Raw genomic sequence first — 22,977 nt, 5'->3', positions numbered from 1 at the left:
TTCTAAACTCAAAAGTAACTGAAACAGTGTCATCAGCTTGATCCCGTTGACACTTCTTGTGAAATGTGAAAGCAGATATAAACTTGGAAAAGGACTTCCTACAGTAAATCATTCATAAATGACCTTAAAGTTTTTAGAAAGCATGAAAACCAGCTTACTACTCTAATGAATATGATCAGATTGTTTAGTAATGACATAAGATTGAAGTTGGCACCACCCAATTTGCTATTCTTGTGATGAAAAAAGGTAAGCTCATCCACTCAGATGGCCTTGAACTTTCAACAGCAAAGCTGATAAAGAATGTTGATAGCGAGAGAGGCTACACATATTTGGAGATACTGTAAGCTAAGATTAAGAACATGGAAATGAAAATCAGGTTACAGCTGAGAACAAGGGAATATTAAGGATTATTCTTGAATCTCACTTACATAATCAAAATACAATGTCATCAATGCTAGAGCAGTAGCAGCAATCATTCGATATACCGCTGGTATATTTGACTGGAATGTAGAAAAGTTAAAATATATGGATGCAAAAATATGTAAAATGCTTACAATTTATGAGGCTTTTGCTAAAAAGGAGATCGATTGTATCTACCAAGAAAATAAGGTAGTCAAGACTTTCTTAGTGTTGAAGATGTGATAAATATGGAGAAAGCAAGTTTAACGAAATTTCTGGAAGTAAAGAAACTCTTCTTCATGAAGTTAAAAGGGAAAAGATACTAAGACCCGGGATGAAAAAGTCAGAGGTTTAAAAAGAGAGGGGAAATATTATTTGGAAAAAACTACAGTGTATTCTTTAAGAATACTAAATTTAGAAATAATGGCAACTAGAATTGGTTACTCATGTGTGATCTTAAAAGATCTACCGAGAGCACTTTAATAACATGCCATTCGCACTAGTTCCATCAAACATTGACAAAACTGCAGAATCACCATGTAACGAAAGGAAGAAACATTAGTGCATATATTTTCAGAATGCTTTTTGCTAGCTCAACATCAATATAGATAATGGAAATATGACAAAGTCACTTAGGTTCTCCACTGGCATATATGCAAGCTCTATGAATTAGACCACAATAAAAGTGTTATGAGCATAAACCAAAAATGGTACAGGAAAACAATAATGTCAAACTTCTTTGAGACATGCGCATACAAACTGATAAGGTACTTGAACATTTCAAACATGACATAATTTTTCTAAACAAAAAGGAAAGAACTTGCTCAATCATTAACATAGAATGCCGTTTCAAAACCAGAAAAAAAAACCCAGAAAAAGTAATAAAGATCTGACATGGGAATTGGTTAGATTATGGGAATGTAAAGAAGTCAAGGTGATTCCCAATGAAATTGGAACACTTGCAACCATAATGAAAAGCCACTATAAATGGCTTAATCAGATTGATGAAGCAATTTCTTTTCCAAATTTGCAAAAGGCTTACCTGTTAGAAATGTTGAAATAGTTAATGTACAGCTTGAATGTCTGAAGTCAAAGGAACTGAACTGATGTTCAAGAAAAAATCCAACATCCAAAAGTTGGGACTAAAGACTAATTCAGAACCTGAAAAGATGTATCTACGAAGCAGACGTGCCAAGATGGATGACCAAAGGTAGAACCACCCTGGCGTAAAAAGACAGCAAAAAGAACTATCTTCAGTAACTAGAGGCCTATAACAATGTAGAAAATACTAACAGCACAACTGAGGGAACAAATTTACTACTCCATTCATAATTGTGGACTACTCCCTAAGGAACAGAAAGGATGCCAAAATGGGGGAAAAAAAGGAACACATGACCTATTATAGATAGACCAAAAGATCCTGATGGAGGTAAAAAGTAGAAAAAAGAACATAGCCATGGCATGGATCGACTACATGAAAATGTACAATAGCATCCCTCTGTCATGGATAATAGAATGTCTGAGAATGTACAGGCAAGATTATTAATTTGATTGAAAATGCAATGAAAACATGGAGACTTGAACTGACAGTTGATGGACAATACATAACTGAGATTAAATTACAAAAAGGTATTTTCCAAGGTGATTCCCTATCACAACTACTGTTTATTGTAGCAATAATGCATTTTAACAATATATTAAGAAAGTGCCAAGCCAAATAAAAGTTCACTAATCCAGATGAAACAATGAACCACCTAATGTACATGGACGGCCTAAAACTATTTGCAGAGCCAAGAAAGAACTAGAGATGCTAACAGACCCAACTAGAATCTTCTGCAAGGAGATCTGAATGGAATTTGGTATGGAAAAGTATGCACTATTGATCAGGAGAAGAGGAAAATGGAGGTAATGTAAGGCATGAAACTACCCAACCAAATCAAAATGAGAGCACTAGGTGAATATGACAGCTACAAATATTTGGAGGTTCTGGAAGCAGACACCATCAAAGCAAAATAAATGCAAGAGAAAATTAGAAAGGAATACCTTAGGAGAACAAGAAAACTCCTGGAAACTAAACTGTATACTAGAAACCTAATAAAAGGTATAAACACATGGGCAGTGTCACTCATAAGATACTCTGGCTGGTATATAAGAAGAACTGAGGCATCTTGACCAGAAGACCAGGAAACTCATGACTATGCACAATGCACACCAAAAAGATGATGCTGACTGACTCTATGTGGAAAGAAAAGATGGAGAAAGGGGATTGGTTTGTATAGAAAACTGTATAAACGATAAGAAAAAAATTTGAAAGATGCATAATGCAGAACACCAAAAGAATAGTTGCCTGTTGCAATAGACACTGAAAAATGGACAAAATAAAAAGAGAGGCAAGAGTTAAGATGAGAAAAGAAAAATGGGAAGATAAACTGCTACACGGGCAATTCATAAGAATGATAAAAGATGAAACTATCTGGACATGGCTACAAAAAGGAAACCTAAATAGAGAATTCCTAATAAGAACCACACAAGATAATGCAATGAGAAGCAACCACATCAAAGCAACGATCAAAAAGACACAAGAAACCAGTAAATTCAGACTCCATGGACAAAGAAATGAAACAATAAGCCATATACTCAGTGAATGCAGCAACTTAGCCCAAAAAGAATATAAAAATAAACATGATCAAGTGGGGAAGGCAGTGGGAATCATGCAAGCAATTACATCTTGAACACCCAGACAAATCGTACAAGCACAAACCAATAGCAGTACTTGAAAACGAAAGTTACAGAATCCTATGAGACATGGATATACAAACGGATAAAACTATCCAAGCAAGACAACCAGATGTCATAATAGTTAACAAGAAGGAGTCTATTTTAAGTGATTGTTGAAGCATCTATTTCATATAACCACAGATGTCATAACAGCATAAGTCCATAAAGTTTTGGGCAAGCCACTTTCTACGATCATGCATCTTGCCATTTCACACAGTGTTTGCTAATTTCTTTTGGCTGTTCCATTCTAGTGAAGTGAATATGGTGCCGAGGTTTTGTGTTTTATATTGTTTTTGCGGAGAAATTTTTGGAAGTAATTTGACTTGAAATCCAAGCCATTGTCCGATCTCAATATTTTTATTTCTCCATAGGGAGAAATAAAAATATCTGCAATGTATCTTTCAGCGACGAATGTAGTGTCGCTTTTATTTTTAATAAAATATACAAATACAGCACCAGAGAAATCATTGGTGAATGAGACAGCATATCGGTTTCTGTTTAAATCTACCGGGTCTATAAGTGCATTAAATTTAATATTTTCTGGTTGTCTGTTTGTCAGTTTGTGTTTATTTCTACTTTAGAGGAATTTTCCTTGAAAGCAGATGTCACTGTTGCTGGTGTTTTTATTTTTCATCAAACAAACTACAGTGGGTAGTTTTGCTAGGTCATCGTAATTACAGTGACCACATATTTTATGCCACGTGTGGACATCGTAGCATTGATGGCAGCTGTCTTTTTTTTTACACAAGAATCACGACTTATTAAAGCCCGGAGGCCACTCGAGGATAAGGGTTAATGGGTATACATTAGTCAATGTGATTATAGCGTAGTAAACATAAGTAGTGGAAATTTTGTAAATTGGATTACTTAGGGGGACGGTTCATCAAGAACTTGTTTACGGACTTTAAGACAATCAGAAGTCAGCTGGAAAGCAGGCAATCGGAAGAGAGTTCCACAAGCGTGCAGTTTTAAGAAAGAAGCTTTGATCGTGGAATCTACAGTTAGGTCTAGGCACAGATAAAGGGTGTGGGAAATTATTGATAGTGGTTTTGGCCAGACAAGTGTTTTTCGTGAAAGTTTGGCAAGGGGGGGGGGGCATACATTGAAGCTCAGATGAGCACCTGTCATGAAAATAATGATAAAGCAGAGACAGGCTTGCAACGTCTCTTCTGAGGGAAAGAGGTTGCAGTTCGGCACTTTCATCTTCTGCAGTCATTAAATAGTACAGTCTTTTCTGTACATATATTTTAAACTTTGTACCATTTTTATGTACAAGTTCGTCTTTGTTTTCTTTAAAAATAACTATTGCTCCATTTTTAGTAGCATTCTTACGGACATTGGTGTAGCAAGGGCGGGGAGGGGAAAATAGAAAAAATAAATAAATATAAACAAAAGCTAACAAAAAATTTGAAATTGTTGTAAAAGATCGGAACTTTTGGGGATATCAGAATCAGAAAAATGTGTCTCTATTTTACGAATGGCACATGTCAGAGGGGCAGCATTTTGAGGGGGTAAAAAATAGAAAATAGAAAAAATAAATAAAAGCTAAAAAGATATCTTAAATTTTATACCGAAAAATTTTTAAAAAATTAGAACTTTTGGAGGTATTGGAATCGGAAAATGTGTCCCTATATCACGAACGGCACATACCAGGGGGAGGAATTTTGTGAGGTTAAAAATAGAAAATAAAAAAAATAAAAATAAATAAAGACTAAAAAACAATTTGAAACTTTATACCAAAAAGGTTGTTCACTAAGCCGAAGTCTGACTGGCATGGTTGTAAAACTATGCATAATCGCTTAGACCCCTTTAAAAAAGGCTTACAGAATTTATTTCCATGAGGAAAAAAATTAATTTTTAGTTAGTGTTCTAAAATGCTACAATGTCTCTGAAATGAAAAATCATTTTACGTCTAATTAATATTGCTCAAGCGTTTCTCAACTGGAAGGATCTAGAGATCCGATTTGCTGAAAGAAACATAGTTGACAAAGTAGAACAACTATGTTTTGAGAAGGAAACTAAGAAGTGGCGGGAAATTCTAGCTAAATTGCTGGACATCATCAGGTTTCTTGCCAAGCAGAATCTGGCACTACAGGGTCACCGAGAAGACATCCATAATGATGAAAGAGATAAAAAAAACAAAGGGAATTTTTTTAAATTGGTAAATTTATTGGCCAAGTATGGCCCTGTGCTCCGTGAACATTTGGGAAAGAAAATCGCTACTTGTTATCTGTCACCAGAAATTCAAAATGAATTGGTGAGCATTTTGGCAAAGCAGGTGAGAAAGAAAATCATCGATCAGATCAAAGAAAGCAAATATTTTTGCATAATTTTTGATAGCATTCCTGATGTATTTCATAAGGACTAGATGATGTTGCGCTACGTAAAAATTGACGAAAATAAAGTGATAGTGGAGGAGTCATTTCTCTGCTCCATCGAGACAAAAGGTAAAAGCACGGAGGACATTTCTAAACTGATTTTGATAGAACTGGAGAACGATGGGATTCAGATTGGTGACTGTATTGACCAGGCATTTGACAATGCTGCTATTATGGCAGGCCATCGATCGGGTGTGCAGAAACGAATCCCTGAAATCAACCCAAAAGCTCTATTCGTTCCATGCACTAACAATTCATTAAATCTGGCTTGTGTACATGCCACTTCTGTAGCAGTTTACTCTGTTACATTTTTTGGCATACTGGACCGGTTATTCTCGTTCTTTTCTGCATCTACACATTGCTAGGACATCTTGAGTCAGTTGACCGATCTAAGTATCAAGCGGACTATGGAAACTAGATGGAGTAGTCGAGCAAATGCTGTAAATGTTGTCGTAAAAAAATTGGAAGTCGTCATTGTCCTGGAACAGCTCACAGAAGAAGGAGAAAATGCAACCACAAGATCAGATGCATCTTTAATTCTCAACTCGGTATTGTTGTTTCCGTTTCTTTTATTTCTGAGCCTTTGGAAAACTATTCTCGCAGAAATCAATGATGCCCAGAAGTATCTTCAAGAAAAGGGGCTGGATTTGCAACAAAGTTCTGTCAGGCTGACAACATTGAGAGATTGCCTTCTTCAGAATAGAGAAAAGATGGTGGACACTGCAATAGACGGGTAAAAAAAACCTCTGCTCTGAAATGGGGATAAGCATGGGGCATCGTATTCGCAAAAAGAAACGAATGGGTGGTGAATGATTGACTGATGCAGCACTGGGGTTTGATACTGAGTTGAGACGGGAAATGCTGTCTGTCACAGACAGGTTGACTGAAGAAATATCTTGCAGATTACAACAAGTTCACAATCTTGCAAGTAATACGCTTTTCTTACACCGTCAAATTTGCTTGATGATAATTATGATTGTCAGCTTGGTGAAGTTGACAAAGATATAGAAAAAGATAAATTCTTTGCTGAAAAGAAGAGATTACAGTATTTTGTGAAAGCTTCAGGAAAAGACAAAATCAATGGACCTCTTAAAATTAACTATTTTTATAAAGGATTAAAACATTAGTAACAACAACAAATTTCTTAAATTTTGTGCTTAAACCGAGCGATTATACACACGGATTTCAAAAAGCATGGATACAAGACGTTTTTATGAAGAAAAAAAAAAAAGAAAACTACATCGCCCCATCCTCTCCTTGATACAGCCATGTTTTTTGTGAAAATTCGAAAATAACAATAAAAAAGTAAATGAAAATGATTTTATCATTTCTAAACCTTTTCATGTTTTCAAATATTCTCATTTAAATTTATAAATTCAAATTTCAAATATTCTCATTTAAATTTATAAAAAAATGTTTTCTAAAATGTGTGACTTTCCATTTCTTAAATTTTGTGCTTAAACCAAGCAATTACACACAAGGATTTAAGAAAGTGCCGATACAAGACGTTTTTTTTCTCGAGAGGCTCGGGCGCTTAATAATAACATTATGAAGAAAAAGAAAATTACATAGGACTATCCTCTCTTTGATACAGCCATGTTATTTGGCGAAAATTCGAACTTTAATAACAACAAAAAAGTAAATAAAAATGATTTTATCATTTCATAATATTTTCAGGTGTCCAAATTTTCTCATTTAAATTTATTATTACATTTGTTTGTGTAGCCAATTAATTTAATTTAACATTTTTTTATAATTTGAATTATACGTTTTTGTTTTGAAAAAATATTTGGTTTCTTTTGTTTCATATTAACGTTTACATAATTCCTTTCAGATCAATGTTTACATACTTATTATTATTCAAATTATTGAAAAGAAATTGTTAAATTAAGCTAAAATTTAAAAAAAGGGGAATTGTGTAAACATTAATCTGAAGAGAATTGTGTAAACATTAGTTCAATGGAAATAAATATTTTGAGGGATTTTTGAAATTTTGATAGTTTTAACAGGTTGTCATATGCCAGCATTGGGCGGGGAGGCAAAACAGGTAATTATATTCAAGCCAGTGGGTAGGGTGAGGATGGGGGGAAAAACAGGTAATTATAAATTTTCCGACCGCCCCGGGCGGCAAAAACTGATACTATGCCACTGCTTACAGAGAAAATGTCTTTCAGATAGGAGGGTATAAGTAATGTTATTTTTAAGTTAACTGGCACAGTCTCCATTTTCATCTAGCAGGTGTATTTCAGCGTCTTCTCTTTTTAACGCTATGCCACTGGTTTTCGTTCCGCCCACTAATTCAATATTGTGGTTTTCTGACTGGAATGTGGGATCCAAATTTTTTCATTTCTTTTTGTCTCTAATGATGTGGGAAGTGGCTCCTACATCGATTAGTAAGCCCATGGGTGATATCGCCTTTCGTATTTAATAGTCTTCTGTTTTGAATGTGGGTGTGTTTTCTTTAATATCCGCTACATTTTCATGATATCCCTATGTTTATAGCAGAAAAACTCTCTCTTGTAAGTGGTGCTTTTACAGTAGTTACACTACGTTTTTCGTTTGTTGTTGTTTAACAGTCTTTTGATATATGTCCCTTCCCACCATATGTGAAACACAGGGTGTCTCGCTCGTCACAGCTATTGTTTCTTTTGTAGTTCTCGAAAAAGAAAAAGTCAATTTTATGACATCATCACTGCTAGACTGGTCTCTGTGCCTTAGTGTTTCTTCAAAACTGTGAAGCTCGGTATTAAATACCAAGAACGTTAGTTCTTTGTTGCTGTGGATTACATAAATAGAAAAAGGGTCGAACTGGCCAGGTAATTCTTTTAGTATCATTGCGATGGTTAAGGCATCACCCACTGTTTGTCCAGTATTTCTGAGTGCTATTAATATGTCCGAGTCCATAACGCTTTTGTCAGCTTTCTTTCTAAGGAATGTCAGTTGGGTATATAAAGAAATAACTCTCGGCTTTCCTTTTCCTGCATAGTGTTTCCATAATATTCCGAGGGCTTTTCTTCTATTATCAACGGCTTCACTCATTATCAGAGATAAGCTTTTATCGTCTAGGAACTGTACAAGCTCCACATACACTTCTTCATTTCTCTCATTATCCTGCCCATCTCTAACAGGGCCTAAAAATGGTGTCTTTTAGGCCAAGCATATGTAAATGGCCTAAGAATTTAATTTCTCAAATTTTGTATTTGGTTTCGTCTCCATCGAATAATAATCTGCTCCATTAGTTTCCATTATCTCTTCTGAACATGTTGAGTGGTGCATTTTTGGTGGAATAAAGATAAGAAAAAAGCTGAAATTCAAAGGAGGAAATATAAATACGTGTGGATGGATAGAAAGAAGAATTTTTATTGAGGCACAAAGTAAAAGAGGATTGTGGGATTTTTACAATCAAAAGGAGACAATCGCAAGATGAGTTATTGGACTTTCAATAGTTGGCCACTTTTATATGTCTAAATCCGTACTGAATATATTCGGTCTTGCAGTAAACACATTTTTTGGTTTTTATGTTTTGCTATAAAGTCAATTTTTGAAAGCCAAAATTCAAAACAGAAAAAAAAAAGTCATGGTGTGTCAAAAAATGATAAAGCGATGCAATGTAAAAGTGTTGCTAGTGTTAAAACATTTGGAAAATTGCATTCATTGCTTTTCATATTTTTGCCATAACTTGAGAAATTTTGAAAAAATCTTAAGTGAAAATATAAGAATTAAAAACTTACTATGTCTGGATCTGTAAAAACAAAAGGGCAGTCTATATGGGTGAAAAGAAGATCCAATGTCTGCAGTAAGATGGTTAAGGATTAGAAAAAGATTTTAAGAACAAAGCAAACAGAAGAAATCTATATAATATATTATAACATATATAATATAATATACTAGCAGACCACCCGGCGTTGCCCTGTCGTTAAATATGGATAAATATTATATTTTAATTAACACACATTTCTTATCTAAACTCCTATAAATTTTTTTTTTTGCGTGTATTGATTTTCATATTAAAAACTCTTTTTTCTATTTAAACAGAAAATACAAGTTTGTTATATATGGATCATAGAATTGCATTCATCTGCAAAAGATCTAGCTAATTTACATATTTTTTTAAACATTCATTTTAATAAATTCCCTATTAGTTTTTTCGGTTTTCTTATGGGATGATCATCTTTAGTTAACTATTATGTGTAATTATATTCATGCAGATATTGTACATGGTTTATACTTGCGTAATATTTGCATAAAAAGCTTATAGCAAACACAAACCTCTTTCTATATATATTTACGTATGCATTTGTTTAAAAAATTTTGCTTACCAATCTCTTCTGTCAGTTTTTAGTCTACAGACATGAAACTTAATATATAGGGTATTCGGACTCATGCGAAACTTTATATTTAGGTTTTAGCAGAGGTAAATCGGTGCAAAAATGTAAAAATTAAAAAAATGGAATTTATCAGGTGAAGTTTGAACGATGGCATCATGAATATGCATGTGTAGTTAATAGCTTTTAGTTCACGTTTTAATTTTTAGTCTTGCAGCAAACATGTTTTCATAGCTCAGGCATTAACGTCAAAGAAAAAGTAAATCGTAAGCTAAACGTTTTGGTTTCAATTCTCGGTAGTGGCGCATGAGTCATTTTTTTTTTAACTTTTAAAATCATTACAATATATTGGGTCCAATATAATATGATAATAAACACGAAATCTGCATTAATTAAAATATCATATTTAAGTATATTTTATGACCAGGCAATGCCAGGGCGCCTGCTAGTTTATTATAAACAGAAATATCATAGGTATTAAATTAAATTCCTTTAAAAAAAGTAAAAAGAAGTAAAAAAAAAAAACAGGAAGAAACTGACATGTTTTTTCTAAACAGTTCACTTCTTGTAAGTAAAAAAAAATACTCAAGCTAAGATCGAAACCAAAACTTAAAGATAGTGAGTCAAGTATGATAACCATTAAGCCAGCTTGCCATGACTTAAAAAAGTGCTTTTAACCCTACTTATTCTTAAAATAAGGATGCTGTTATATGAATGCTCACACATGTGTAGTTGTGAAACAGTTGACAAACAGATAAAAATCCGTTGCCCCACAAGTATCAATTTTTCAACTTTCACATCCTAGCAGCCCCTTTCTCTGGATGAAAACTGATTAAAACGTTTTCTACCTGTCTGAATACTCTATATACCAAATTTCAAATCTGTAGATCCAAAATTTGTTGAATAAATAGGTTCAAAAGTGTCCTCAAACACATATTCTCTCTTTGATAGATATATAGATAATATATTATTATTTATAATTATAATATATAATTTAATGTTTCTGTATATGCGTGCGTTTCCTATAAAAAGAAAGGTTAGAGAATCTACATCAAATCCAAATGTGCATTTTCATGTCAAATTTACTGGAAATGTTCTCAAATCTCCAAGTGTACATGTAAGTGAACTATGAAGACATAATACAAAACTCTAAATGTATTTTTATAGAATTAAAATTCTATGTATTAAATTTTCTGGAGAAGACAATAGAAGTAGTTTCAAATCTCTACATACCCTCCTTGTGCAAATGAGTTTTGATGATCAAGCTTCCTTTAAAACTTCAAGTATATCCATTTTATGAAATTTATATCACATGCATAAAATTCTCTGGGGAAAACAATAAGTGGTCTTGAATTTTTATTTTATCTGCTGAATATTTACGTGCACCCACATCTACGTGGGTGATAAAATCATCTTAAAACTTCAAATCCGATTTTTCTTATGAGTGTTTTTTTTAAAGTCAGATTAACAAATGTCTGAACTGTTTACTTAGGAAAACACCAAACTTACAAATAAGTGTTAAGTTCGGTGATAATATATCTGGCTGACAACATTAATGTTAAAGCAATCTCTTTCTCACATTGTAACTCAGGCAACGCCAAGTAACTCTGCTAGTATTTAAATAAATTTTACTTTCATCTAGAATGTGTGGATATTCTGTTGAGAGCAAAAAACGCCAGAAAGTTGCATGTGTGTCTGTGAAGTCACCATGTGCAACTTAGCAAGTAGCCCATCACATTATCATGCAAATTAGATCGTTTAAGCTGCTATATGCCAATGTCAATTTATCTGTCATTCTCCAGGGAGAGATATAAATCAAAAGGTGAAGATTTGAGTCAGTCACAATGAAAATTACCAGGAATATTACACCTTTAATGAAATTTATGAGTTTAGTGAAAGTTAATCATAGGACTAGAAATAAAATCCAAGAAAAATTCAATAAAAACAGAGTAAAAATTGTAAGAATTATAAAAAGAAAGAGAAATTTTACAAAGTTGAATTGAAAAATATGCAATCAAAATCATCAAGGTCAATTAAAGTAGCAACCCCATCATAGGTAGAAATATTTGTTGAAAAACAAAAAAGTTGTAGAGAAAACAATTTCTCATAAAGTTCTAAAAGGATATTGAGCTTTTGGGTCAAACTGGACAAAGAAGATGTTTTAATAATGTAATAACAAGCTTCCTTTGTAAAACTTGTTAACCTTTTCCAAAGTTCCTGGAAAATAAACACAAAAAATACATTAACTTTGACAGAAAGACATAATTTTATAAAATAAATAAGATAATAAAAATATTTCTGAAAAGAAAAGGTTTCATTTTTGAAATTTGTGTTGATTTTAACATTCTAAATAATTAATTATAAAAGTAAAAAGGAAATTAAGATTAAAATGTATTTTAGTTCGAATAATAAAAGTAGAAATGCTATTATTAAAGAGTTCTTAAATATACTTAATTCATAAAATAAAAAAAAAAAATTTTTTATTACATTTTCACCCCAAACAAGGCACATTGCCACTTTGGTGTAGGGGGCTACTTATCAGGGGCAACAACTACTGGGGTACTATGTAGGGATTTGGGCAGCAAGATGTTGGTTCACGTTGCACTTGAACATCTGCACGTCAGTACAGTTGGGGAAGCAGGGACCTGGAATGGAATTCCAAAGTCTAGCGGTTCTGGGGAAGAAACTACTGGAGTAGAAAGATCTTTTACATCTAGGGATTTCTACAGTGTGGGGGTGGGATTTTGCAGCCTGTCGGGTCTGTCGAGGGTGTTCACGTCGTGGGGGCACAAGTGCTTGCAGTTCGTCAGAGCATTCACCATTAAAATACTTGTAGAACAGGCAGAGGGATGCAATGTTTCGTTGATGGGACAGAGGCTGAAGCTTAGATGCCAGTTCAGGGCCTATCAGATTTGCGACTCTCTTTTGAACCTTGTCAAGGAGCGAGAGACTAGTAGCCGATGCACCAGCCCAAATATGACAGCAATACTCCATACATGGGCGAATGGTTGCCTTATAGAGGTACAGGATACTATAACCCTAACCCCCCTTCTTCCTAGGGCCGGGCCGCATCCGTTGCTATCCTGGTTCACGGGAGCCTACTTGTGATATACTTCTGGCTGTGTTTGTCGCTCTCAGTTCACAGGACCATGGATGCAACCAAGCAGGGATACATTCTTACTTGTCTAGTGGTTGACCCCCAAACTTCATGATGCAGGTTGTATACTTAAGTTCCACTAATCAATTTCCCAGCTAAGAACAAGAGCTTTTCGACTTAGCTCTTATGAGGGTTTCGCCCCCCCCCCCCCAGGCGGGGTGAGAGCGATGTGGACGCCTCGAATGCCAGTCAGTAAAAAGCACTAAGACCCTAACTCGAAAAAGCCAATAGTTTTTATCAAATCAGAAATTCCTCCTTTCACCTTTTTGGAGTTATTCTTTCTCTTTTTCCTTTCCTCTCCCTCTCTTTTTTTATCGTATTAATTTGTACTCCCTTTCCTTTTTCTTCTTTTGAATTTCCTCCCTCTGTTTCCCTAATTTCTACTCCTCCTCTCTCTTTCTTTTGTCCCGAACCTTCTCCCTCATTAATGACCATATCTCTCCCTAGGTTCAATTTATTTATTTATCTGTCCAACTAACTTATCACTTGGCTTGATGGTCTGGTAGTTAAATACAACAGGTGGACCCAATGACAACATCTCACAGACACCAAAGCAGACCTTTTGAACCCAAGTCATTGTACCTTTCAACAGAACATTGTTTCTTTAATAATTTGAATTGTTGTTCTAACCTAAACCAGAAAACGACCCTGTATTGTTTTTTTCTGCCAACTCGAGAATCTCATTATTATATTTATTTATTTTTCCATCTTCTCTTCCTCTATTTGAAAAGCAAGATCATCTGGTGTTGCCAGGGATCTCGTCATAATACTTTCGGGTGTTAGTAGTTTTCTAGCATGGTAGAGAGAGCCCACCTTCCTTGCAGCGACCCTGGAAATGCCCTCAGTGTAATTGTTCCAACTCATGTTTCCTGTGAACGTTAGGCCAAGGAGCTTGAAAGACGTACTCTCAGATAAAGAGTCGTTGGCCATTGCTATTGGTGGTAGAGAAGGTTTCTTGTAATTATTGAATGAAACTAGTTTAGTCTTGGTGGCATTGAACGTGACCATCCATTTTTGTCCCCATTCCACTACAGATTGGAGGTCATCCTCTAGTGTTTCTGCCATTTCTTTAGATATGTGTTCATTTGTTTTCCTGTCATGCCTGTTATAGAGTGTGGTGTCATCAGCATATATACCCATCTCAGAGGCAATTTTGTCGGGGAGGTCATTTATGAATATCAGGAACAGTAGAGGTCCAAGGATAGACCGCTGGGGCACTCCCGCATTTATATTATATTGTTTAGATGTACGACCGTCAAGGACAGCCTGGATTTTTCTCTTATCTAAGAAGGATTTAATTATGTTAAGTATTCTACCAGCGATACCGTATGATCTAATCTTCCTGAGGAGACCCTCATGCCACACCCTGTCAAAAGCCTTAGATATATCTAGAGCTACCGCTCTGCCCTCCCCCGCTTTGTCCAGTGAATATGTTCAGAGATTACAGTTAGGATGTCTGCTGTGGAACGGGCTTGTCTAAATCCATATTGTTGCAAATGACGCTAAATCTAAGAAATATATAAACGTAAGTATGAATACATTTTAAACCTCATTTTATGCTATTTGTTCCTTAAGTATTGAAATGTTATGAGATGCATATTAAATGCCTACAACAATGAAAACACTTTGAAGTTATAAAATTAATGTTATCAAATTTCATAATTCATTCAGAGAGAATTAAAAAATGTTTTCCCATTCTGCTACAATGTTAGATGAATATTTAATATCTATTGGTCAGGTGACTACAAAGGAAGTATTGAAAGAAAGTGATATGAATTGGTCAGGTTAATATGGATAGAGTATTGAAAATAAATGATAGTGAATATGGATGTAGTGCTGACTGAAAGTGATCTGTGACTGTCAATGTTGAAAAAAAAGTTATATTAATATGGACTGATGAATTGTTGAAAGAACGTTATGTATCGGTCAGGTGAAAATGGATGAAATTTTGAAAAAAGTTATATTAATCGGTCAGGTCAATAAAAATGGAATGTTGAAAGTTTTGGTCAAGTAAATATGGACAAAGTCTTCCAAATAAATGATACATATCAGTCAGGTGAATACAGATGAATGTAAGTAATTTTCTTAATAAAGTAATATTGGCACATTTGAAATAGTGTTTGAAATTTGAGACATTAGAAATTTAAGAAAGGCAAAAATGATATTGCTTTTTTTCTTCAAAATAAATTATTTACTTTAAAGAAATTAATGAGCAAGTTTTCAATCAGAGAAAGAACTATTTTTTATGTTTGTTAAGCATTTTCTGGTTAAGGATATAAAAATTTCTTGAGGATGGAAATCTGTTGAAGTGTTAGGTGAATACAGATTAGTTCAAAATAAGGAGCTATTGTGAATTAGGGGGTCATACCTACAGGAGCATCCGAAGTGGAAAGATGTGCAATGAGGTGTTTGTTAACACTACATTTTCATTTTTGCATATTGGTACAGTCTGAGAAACAGTGAACAGCAAGAGAATTCCAAAGGGGAGCAATACAAGAAAGAAAGACATTGGAGTAAAAACTTTCTGGCACATTGAGATATATATAGTGAAGGGGTGGGATTTAGCTGATTGATGGCCATCAAGTCAGAGATATTTACATTAAGGGGGCATCAGTGCAGGAAGTTTAGTAGAGTACATTCTATAAAAGTACTTGTAAAACGAACACAGAGATGCAACATTTCGCTGATGGGATAGGGGCTGGAGCATGGTAGACAGTATGGGATCTATTAGATATAATAGAATATTAAATATAATCAGATTCTTTTTAGAGTCAGGTTGTCCTCGATTAGATTAGAGACCTTTTTTGAACCCTGCATAAGAGGGAGAGGCTAGTGAATGGTGCACCAGCCCGGATGTGACAACAATACTCCATGCTTGGTGGCTTTGTAAAGATACTAGTAAATGGGAGAAGGGTTTTAGCACAGTATAGGGAGCCCACCTTCTTTACAGCAACCTTGGTAATGTTTTATATGTACCTGTTTCAGTTCATGTTAACTGTGAATGTTAGGCCAAGGAGTTTACATGATGGATTCTTAGGTAGGGTGCTATTTGCCGTGGCAATTGGTAATTGGAAAGAATTCTTATAACTGTTTAAATAAAGAAGCTTTGTTTTAGAAGCATTAATTGTTACCACCCATTTATGCCACCCGTTCTACTATAGACTGGAGACAATTTTCTATGAATTTGGCCATTGCCTTGCATGTGTGTGTGTGTGTGTTTACTTTGCCTGCATGTTGAGAATAGTGTATGATGTTGTCAGCAAATATACACATCTCAGACACAATTGCATCAGAGAGGTCGTTTATGAAAATCAGGATCTATAATGGCTTAAGGGATTGACCCTTGGGATACAACCGCATTGATGTCTTGCTCTTTAGAAATATGGTCATCGAGGACAACCTGACTCTAAAAAGAATCTGATTATATTTAATATTCATCCAGTAAACTGTACAAATTGATTTTCATGTGTAAACCGCCATTCCAAAACTTGTCAAAAGCTTTGGTTATGTCAAGCACTACCAACCTATTTTCACAACTTTGTCCAATGCATATGCATCTAGAGATAACTATTATGATATCTGCAGTAAAACAGGCTTATCTAAATCCATACTGCTAGCCAAAAAGATGTTTAGGACTATCACTAGACTGATTATTAATTCAAAGATTTTAATGAACAGCAGAAGTAGACTGATTTCACTAGTTTTCTTGAATACTAATACTACAAAGGTAATTTTTCAGCTATCAAGGAAGCAAGATTCTGCAAAGCATTTTTGTAGAGTTTGGAGAGGACAAGAGCCAACTCAGCAGAGCATTTGTTTTATTAATATAGCAGGGATAAAACCAGATTTACATGCTTTGTAGATTTAAAGGATTTTATGATATAGCAGAAATGCTCAGAAAATCAAGTGTGGCTCCTGTTTATAGTGAGAAATTTGGAAGGGAGTGGCTTTTGGAGTTCAGTGCAAACTTTTGGACAACCTTATCCCTTGCCATATGACCTCATGGTGGCGTGAGAATTATTGATTGCTCATTATTCACAACACTATTATAGATTTTCCAGAAGTTGTTAGTCCCTAATTTGTGACTCAATGCATTTTCTGATCTTGGTATACTTTCTCTTGGCTGTGGCTAGTACACAGTTACAATTGTTAGATGATGAGTGATGCCATCATTTCTTGATGCTATAAACATTTTTTTCTATTTGTATTTAATTTGTGGTTGAATGTGTGAAATGCTTCCTGTTTATACACAATAGCAGGTACACAGGTTAAACTGTACTATTGGGGAGAGTGGGGCTTGCTACAGAATTTCTGCTTGATCTGACCTGTTATCTCACTTGCACACTGTCATTTTAAGCAATGACTCTTCAGCTTCAGGTAGAAAGTGTAGAGTGAAGGTGATCTGCATTTCTGAGTGGGCTCTGGCCAGTTGTTACACAAACCTTGGTCAATGTAATCAAGAACATGGTTTGCTGATCCTTACAATTTGCTAGGTGAGTCAGGAAACTGTGAAAGGGAATGCATAATATAGAACCTATGCATGCTTTTATCAGCCTGAGAAATGAAGCCAATTTCTACAGTAAATATTAAAATCCCCAAATACATGGATGTGATTACTTGAATCTAAAGAGAGTGCTGCATTTACACTATCAGCAACATAGTCAAGCAGGGTACACTCCTGGGTTGAGACATTCTGAAAGAAAGTGATTAATACGTCATCTATTTCAGCTTATTAATAAATTGCTGATATGAAAGAAAATGAAGATCATACTGACCTTATAAAGTCTAGGAAAGATATGGCATGTCATACTGATAGATGCAGGCGATGATTCTTGGATAACTTTGGTGAGATGAGATCTCCAAGCCTCATCAATCTCATCAGATTGAATATTAAAATACAGGGATTTCTCGATAGCAGTTCTCAGAGAGAAATGCAAAAGAGAAGGATCATCAGAGGAAATCTCTACAGATTCTTTGTCTTGGTTTAGGTAGGAGCTGGAGAGAGAAAGATAAATGATTTAAATATAGAATAGAGGTGGAACAAAACAGACAAGGAAGCCAATACAAAATATGGGATATCCAAAATATGTAAATGATGAAAGACTATGAAAGTAGACGTTAGTTTGTTTAAAAAAAAAAACTCATCTCTTAAATAACAACTTATTGTTCATTTGTACATCTTTTGCTTGTGAACACATGAAAATTATTTTTCAGTGTTGTGTGAAATGCTAAATTTTACTTGTGGTAATTTCACATGTTTACATGTTTGTTGTACTTAACAGGTTGGCTTTCTTTTTTTTTCTCATGTGTTTATATATATATATATATATATATATATATATATATATAGTCTTGGAAGTTTTTAACCTTTAAAACTATACAAAAAAATATTTTTTATCATTTATTAGAAAACCATCTAGTCAGTAAGTCATTTAATCACCTGCAATCACTGCATCAACTCGCTCTCGAAGTTACTATAATACCAATAATTTATTTTTCAAGGGATCATCAGTTGTTTACCATGAAACACTGTTTCGGGGATTTTTATATATATATATATATATATATATATATATATATATATATATATATATATATATATATATATATATATATATATATAAGGTTTTCAATTATAAAAAAACTGTAGAACATATAAATATAAATGATAATATTATAAATATTCCAAAATGTGAATGTAATTCCTCTCCTTTCTGTAATAATGAGATAAAACATGTAATTACAGGAGATTTAAAGATAATAAATAATTCTAAATTAAGAAAACTCCTTAGTAAAGGTCCGAATTATAGAGAGCTAAATGCCTAAATTACACTAAATGCATTAAAGAAGTAACTAAAGCACTAAAAGGTTTTATTATGTCTATGGTAAAGAAATATAAATTAGCATAGTCTATGTTTGACGCATGGAAAAATAATATACTTGAATGCGTAAGTGAAAAGGTTAAACGTATAAAAAAATTTAAAAACCCTAAAAAAAAAACTAATCCTCAAAATCAGAAATACTGGAGGAACTTAAAATACTTCAAGACAAGTTTGTAATAGTTCCTATTGATAAAGTGGCAAACAATATAGCTTTTATATATAAAAAATATTATATACAACGTTTATTGATAGAAGTAGGAATTATAGGTAACGTTTTAGATACCTATAAAGTAAGTAATATTAATTTAGATAGCATTAATCTGAATAATAGTATTATTAGTGAAAAAGTAGGATTAAAGTTAGAAGAAAAAAAACAAAAAACTTCCATGTATGTATTAGATACCTAAAATGCACAAAAATCCAGTTAGCGCTAGGTTTATTGTAGGTTCAAAGACGTGCATTACTAAACCTTTAAGTAAAGCTATATCTAAAATATTTAAATTAATTATAAATCAAATAAATAATTCCCACCAGAAAAGAAAATTCTATAGTAATATTAATCTATTTTGGGTGGTAAATAATTCACAACTAGTAAAAGAAAAATTAGATAAAATAAACTCCAGAATAAAAGCAAAATCTATAGCTACTTATGATTTTAGTATGCTATACATGAAAATTCCACATGAAAAACTTATAAAAGAATTAAATGATGCTGTGGATTTAGCTTTTGAAGGTGGTAAAGGTAAATATATAGACTTTTCAAACTCTAAAGCTTTCTGGTGTAAAAATAAGAATAGCAAAACTAGTGTTTCTAAAGATATATTAAAAATACTTATAAGTCATCTTATTAAAGAATGTTATTTTCAAATAGGAAATAAAATATTACTCCAAACAATAGGTATCCCAATGGGATTGTCCTGCACCATTTTGGGCAAATCTGTATTTACATAGACTCGGGTATATATATATATATGTCATCACAAATAAAAAAATGATATATCTAAAACATATAATTTTCATGGGTGTAGGAGATTTATAGATGACCTTATATGTATAAACAATAACGATGAATTCGAAAAAATAAACATCTTATATATCCAAAAGAGTTAGAATTGAATTGTAAACATAAAGGACAACAGGCTACATTTCTGGATTTAGATATAAAAATTGAGGATGGGATTCTTCTTTATAAAATATTTGATAAAAGAAACGCTTTCCCCTTTCAAATAGTGCGTATGCCGCATAAAGATAATATCTGCCCTGTTTTTATGTTTTATGGAACCATTATGTCATAGTTTTTGAGAATAGCTTACGTTACTTTAAAATTAATAGATTTTATACCACCAGTTTCTAGATTAGTAATAAGGATGATAAAACAAGGTGGGGATAAAACTAAAATATTTAAACAGTTTAATAAAGCATTTGTTCGTTATCGTGATGCTTTTGAATCATATAAAATTAACCAGAATATATTAATAAAGAAAATCAAAAACTATATTAGTAATGTATACAATGCATAAAAAAAAATTAAAAAAATGTATATATTTATAAATATTTTTAACCTTTATATATATTTAATTTTTAATAAATAAGAATGTAAATATACAAAATACTAATCATAGTGAGGGTGATAAGTAGTCAAATGGATTAATACTAATCTTATAAATACAAAACTGGTAAATTAAAAAATATATCCATTTTGAATTTGGAAACAGATGAATCTCACAGGTAAGAAATTCATTTTTATAACATGAATAGGTTAGCTAAATTAAGAATAGGAAACTAGATCTAATATTTGTAACATGTCTTCTTCTTAAGATTAAGGGAGGTGGTGTTTGATCAACACTGCTGGGGAGCCATGATGTAATATACGGTTTTGTTTTTAAATCCCTGAAACAGTGTTTCATGGTAAACAACTGATGATCCCTTAAATTGCATTGGTACTATAATGAATTCGAGAAAGCAAGTTGATGCAGTGATTGCAGGTTATTAAATAGCTTACTTACTTAATAGTTTTCTAACGAATGATAAAAATGAAATTTTTTTGGTATAGTTTTAAAGGTTAAAAACTTCCAAGACTATATATATATATATATATATATATATATATATATATATATATATATATATATCTGTGAAAATATGTTTTTTTAATTATATATTAATTTTTATTTATACCAATCCTTTAATTTATGAAGCTCAATGTAATTACAAAGCAGATAACAAATAAATGACAAATGTCTATATTCTAAATTTCAAAATGTTAAATATTTATTCCTTTAAGTATGTTGCATGCACAATTCCTGACAGCAACTCTTTCATAGCACAAAATCATTCATTTAATTATAATATCTCTTCAGCTCCTACCTAAACCAAGTTCAGGGCAAAAACCTGGAATGACATAAATAGCAACATTGACAAAGTAATACAGCAATGCACCAGAAATCTCAAACTGCCAAATCCTTAATCCTATATGAGATCCCAGTACGACCATGGCAAGTCCTGATATCTTCTATTTGAATGGGCACAACTACCTCCTCATTGTGGATTACTATTCAAAATATCCCTTCATCCACAAACTAAGGGATATATCCCAATATCATCCTATCACCCCACTTCCAGGAGAACAACTATTCAATCATAAGCTGGATAGCAATCTCCTCATCAAGTGCCTCAGCAATAATAACTGGTAAGAGGAAATTCAGGATCGCCTTCTCCACAGACAGTTGTTGTAGAGAAGGCAGCATGATCAACATAAATACGTAAATACACAAAAACTGATACGAGTACAAGACTAGAATATAAGAAAATGGACTCCAGCAATTGTCAGCCAAGCCTGCCATGAACCGCAATCCTACATTGTTGAAACTACAACAGGATAGGTTCGTTGCAGAAACTGCAGGCATCTCAATAAAACATCCCTACATTACACTGTACCTCCACACATCAATAATCCAAACATGCATCCTACTGAAATACCTAAGACACACAACAACATCAACATCCCATCTGAAGTAGCCACAAGCTTCAAACAAAAATCAGTCCAGTGATAACACACCAACCAGAATTAGGTTGGGTCATGTCGTAAGACCTCCCCCAAAATATGACCAAGTGGAAAGTTAGATATGGTAACTTTCATTAGTGAATTTTATAGGAACAATTTTTCTAGTGAAAAAGGATGAGTTACTGTTCGTTGAATAGGAGTTATTTGTTCTTGAATAAAGCAGGTTTGCGTCCTTTCTGGATGTGGCCCTTGTAAGTTAAATATGCCTTTGTGTTGTTTCTCATTACTTTATTAACCCAAACTTTAACAATACCTTTCGACATCTGTTTCAGCTGGCTTTACCAGTCAGTACTTATTAACCAGCCAATCACAATCTTGCAAGGAGGAAACACCTGGATGTAATATTCATTATATCAATTTACAGTGGATGTAATATTCATTATATCAATTTATTCTGCCTTTGAGAACCATTCTGAAGATTGGAAAGTATTTAAACCTCAAAATATATTTAATGGCAACAGGAAAACTCAATAAAAGTGACAAAGTTAAAACAAGCATTCTTTTGCAAGGTTTTGGGAAACAAGGACGCAAAATGTAAAAAATTTGAATTTTCAAATGGAGGAAGACATCTTTACATTTGCAACAGTTTAAATCTATGAAAAATGTAACCCTCATTTGTAGTTTCTCACTGCATGTCCAGAAGAGGCAAGATCATTTGACGAATTTGTCACTAAGATAAAGACACTCGCTAAGACTGTGAGTTAGGTCGACTCTGTGACAGCCTGGTATGAGACATTATATAATAGGCACTAATGACTCACGCTTATAAGAAAAACTTTGAAAAGAGCCAACTAAACAAAGGCTGGAGGTTTTACAAAGTCAGTTAATTCTACAGAAAAAAAATTTCAGTCAAAAAGAAAAACACAAAGTAACCAAGGCAACAACCCCAAAGTGAGGCACCAACCTCTCCAAAAAATAATACTGGTGACAAAAAATTGTAAATACTGTTTATTTTTACAGTTTCATGGAAACTACTCTGCATACAAACATACAA

The 22,977-nt window shown here is 33.4% G+C and overlaps 1 protein-coding gene across 2 annotated transcripts in view; it reads right to left on the bottom strand.

Moving 5' to 3' along the window:
- Positions 1-22,977, bottom strand: part of LOC145284737 (protein furry-like) — an 881,988-nt gene that overhangs the window by 87,533 nt on the left and 771,478 nt on the right. For both annotated transcript variants that reach the window (XM_080133679.1, XM_080133680.1), the window contains 3 exons: positions 17,813-18,032; positions 12,007-12,097; positions 9,287-9,351 (listed from right to left, as the gene is read on the bottom strand). In XM_080133679.1, the coding sequence (XP_079989805.1) occupies positions 9,287-9,351; positions 12,007-12,097; positions 17,813-18,032 (376 nt within the window). The remainder of the gene's footprint in view (positions 1-9,286; positions 9,352-12,006; positions 12,098-17,812; positions 18,033-22,977) is intronic.

This window comes from Euprymna scolopes, chromosome 9 (assembly GCF_053919585.1).
Source record: "Euprymna scolopes isolate OS-2025 chromosome 9, ASM5391958v1, whole genome shotgun sequence".
NCBI classification, from domain to species: Eukaryota; Metazoa; Mollusca; class Cephalopoda; order Sepiida; family Sepiolidae; genus Euprymna; species Euprymna scolopes.
This window is presented reverse-complemented; position numbering and strand designations above follow the sequence as displayed.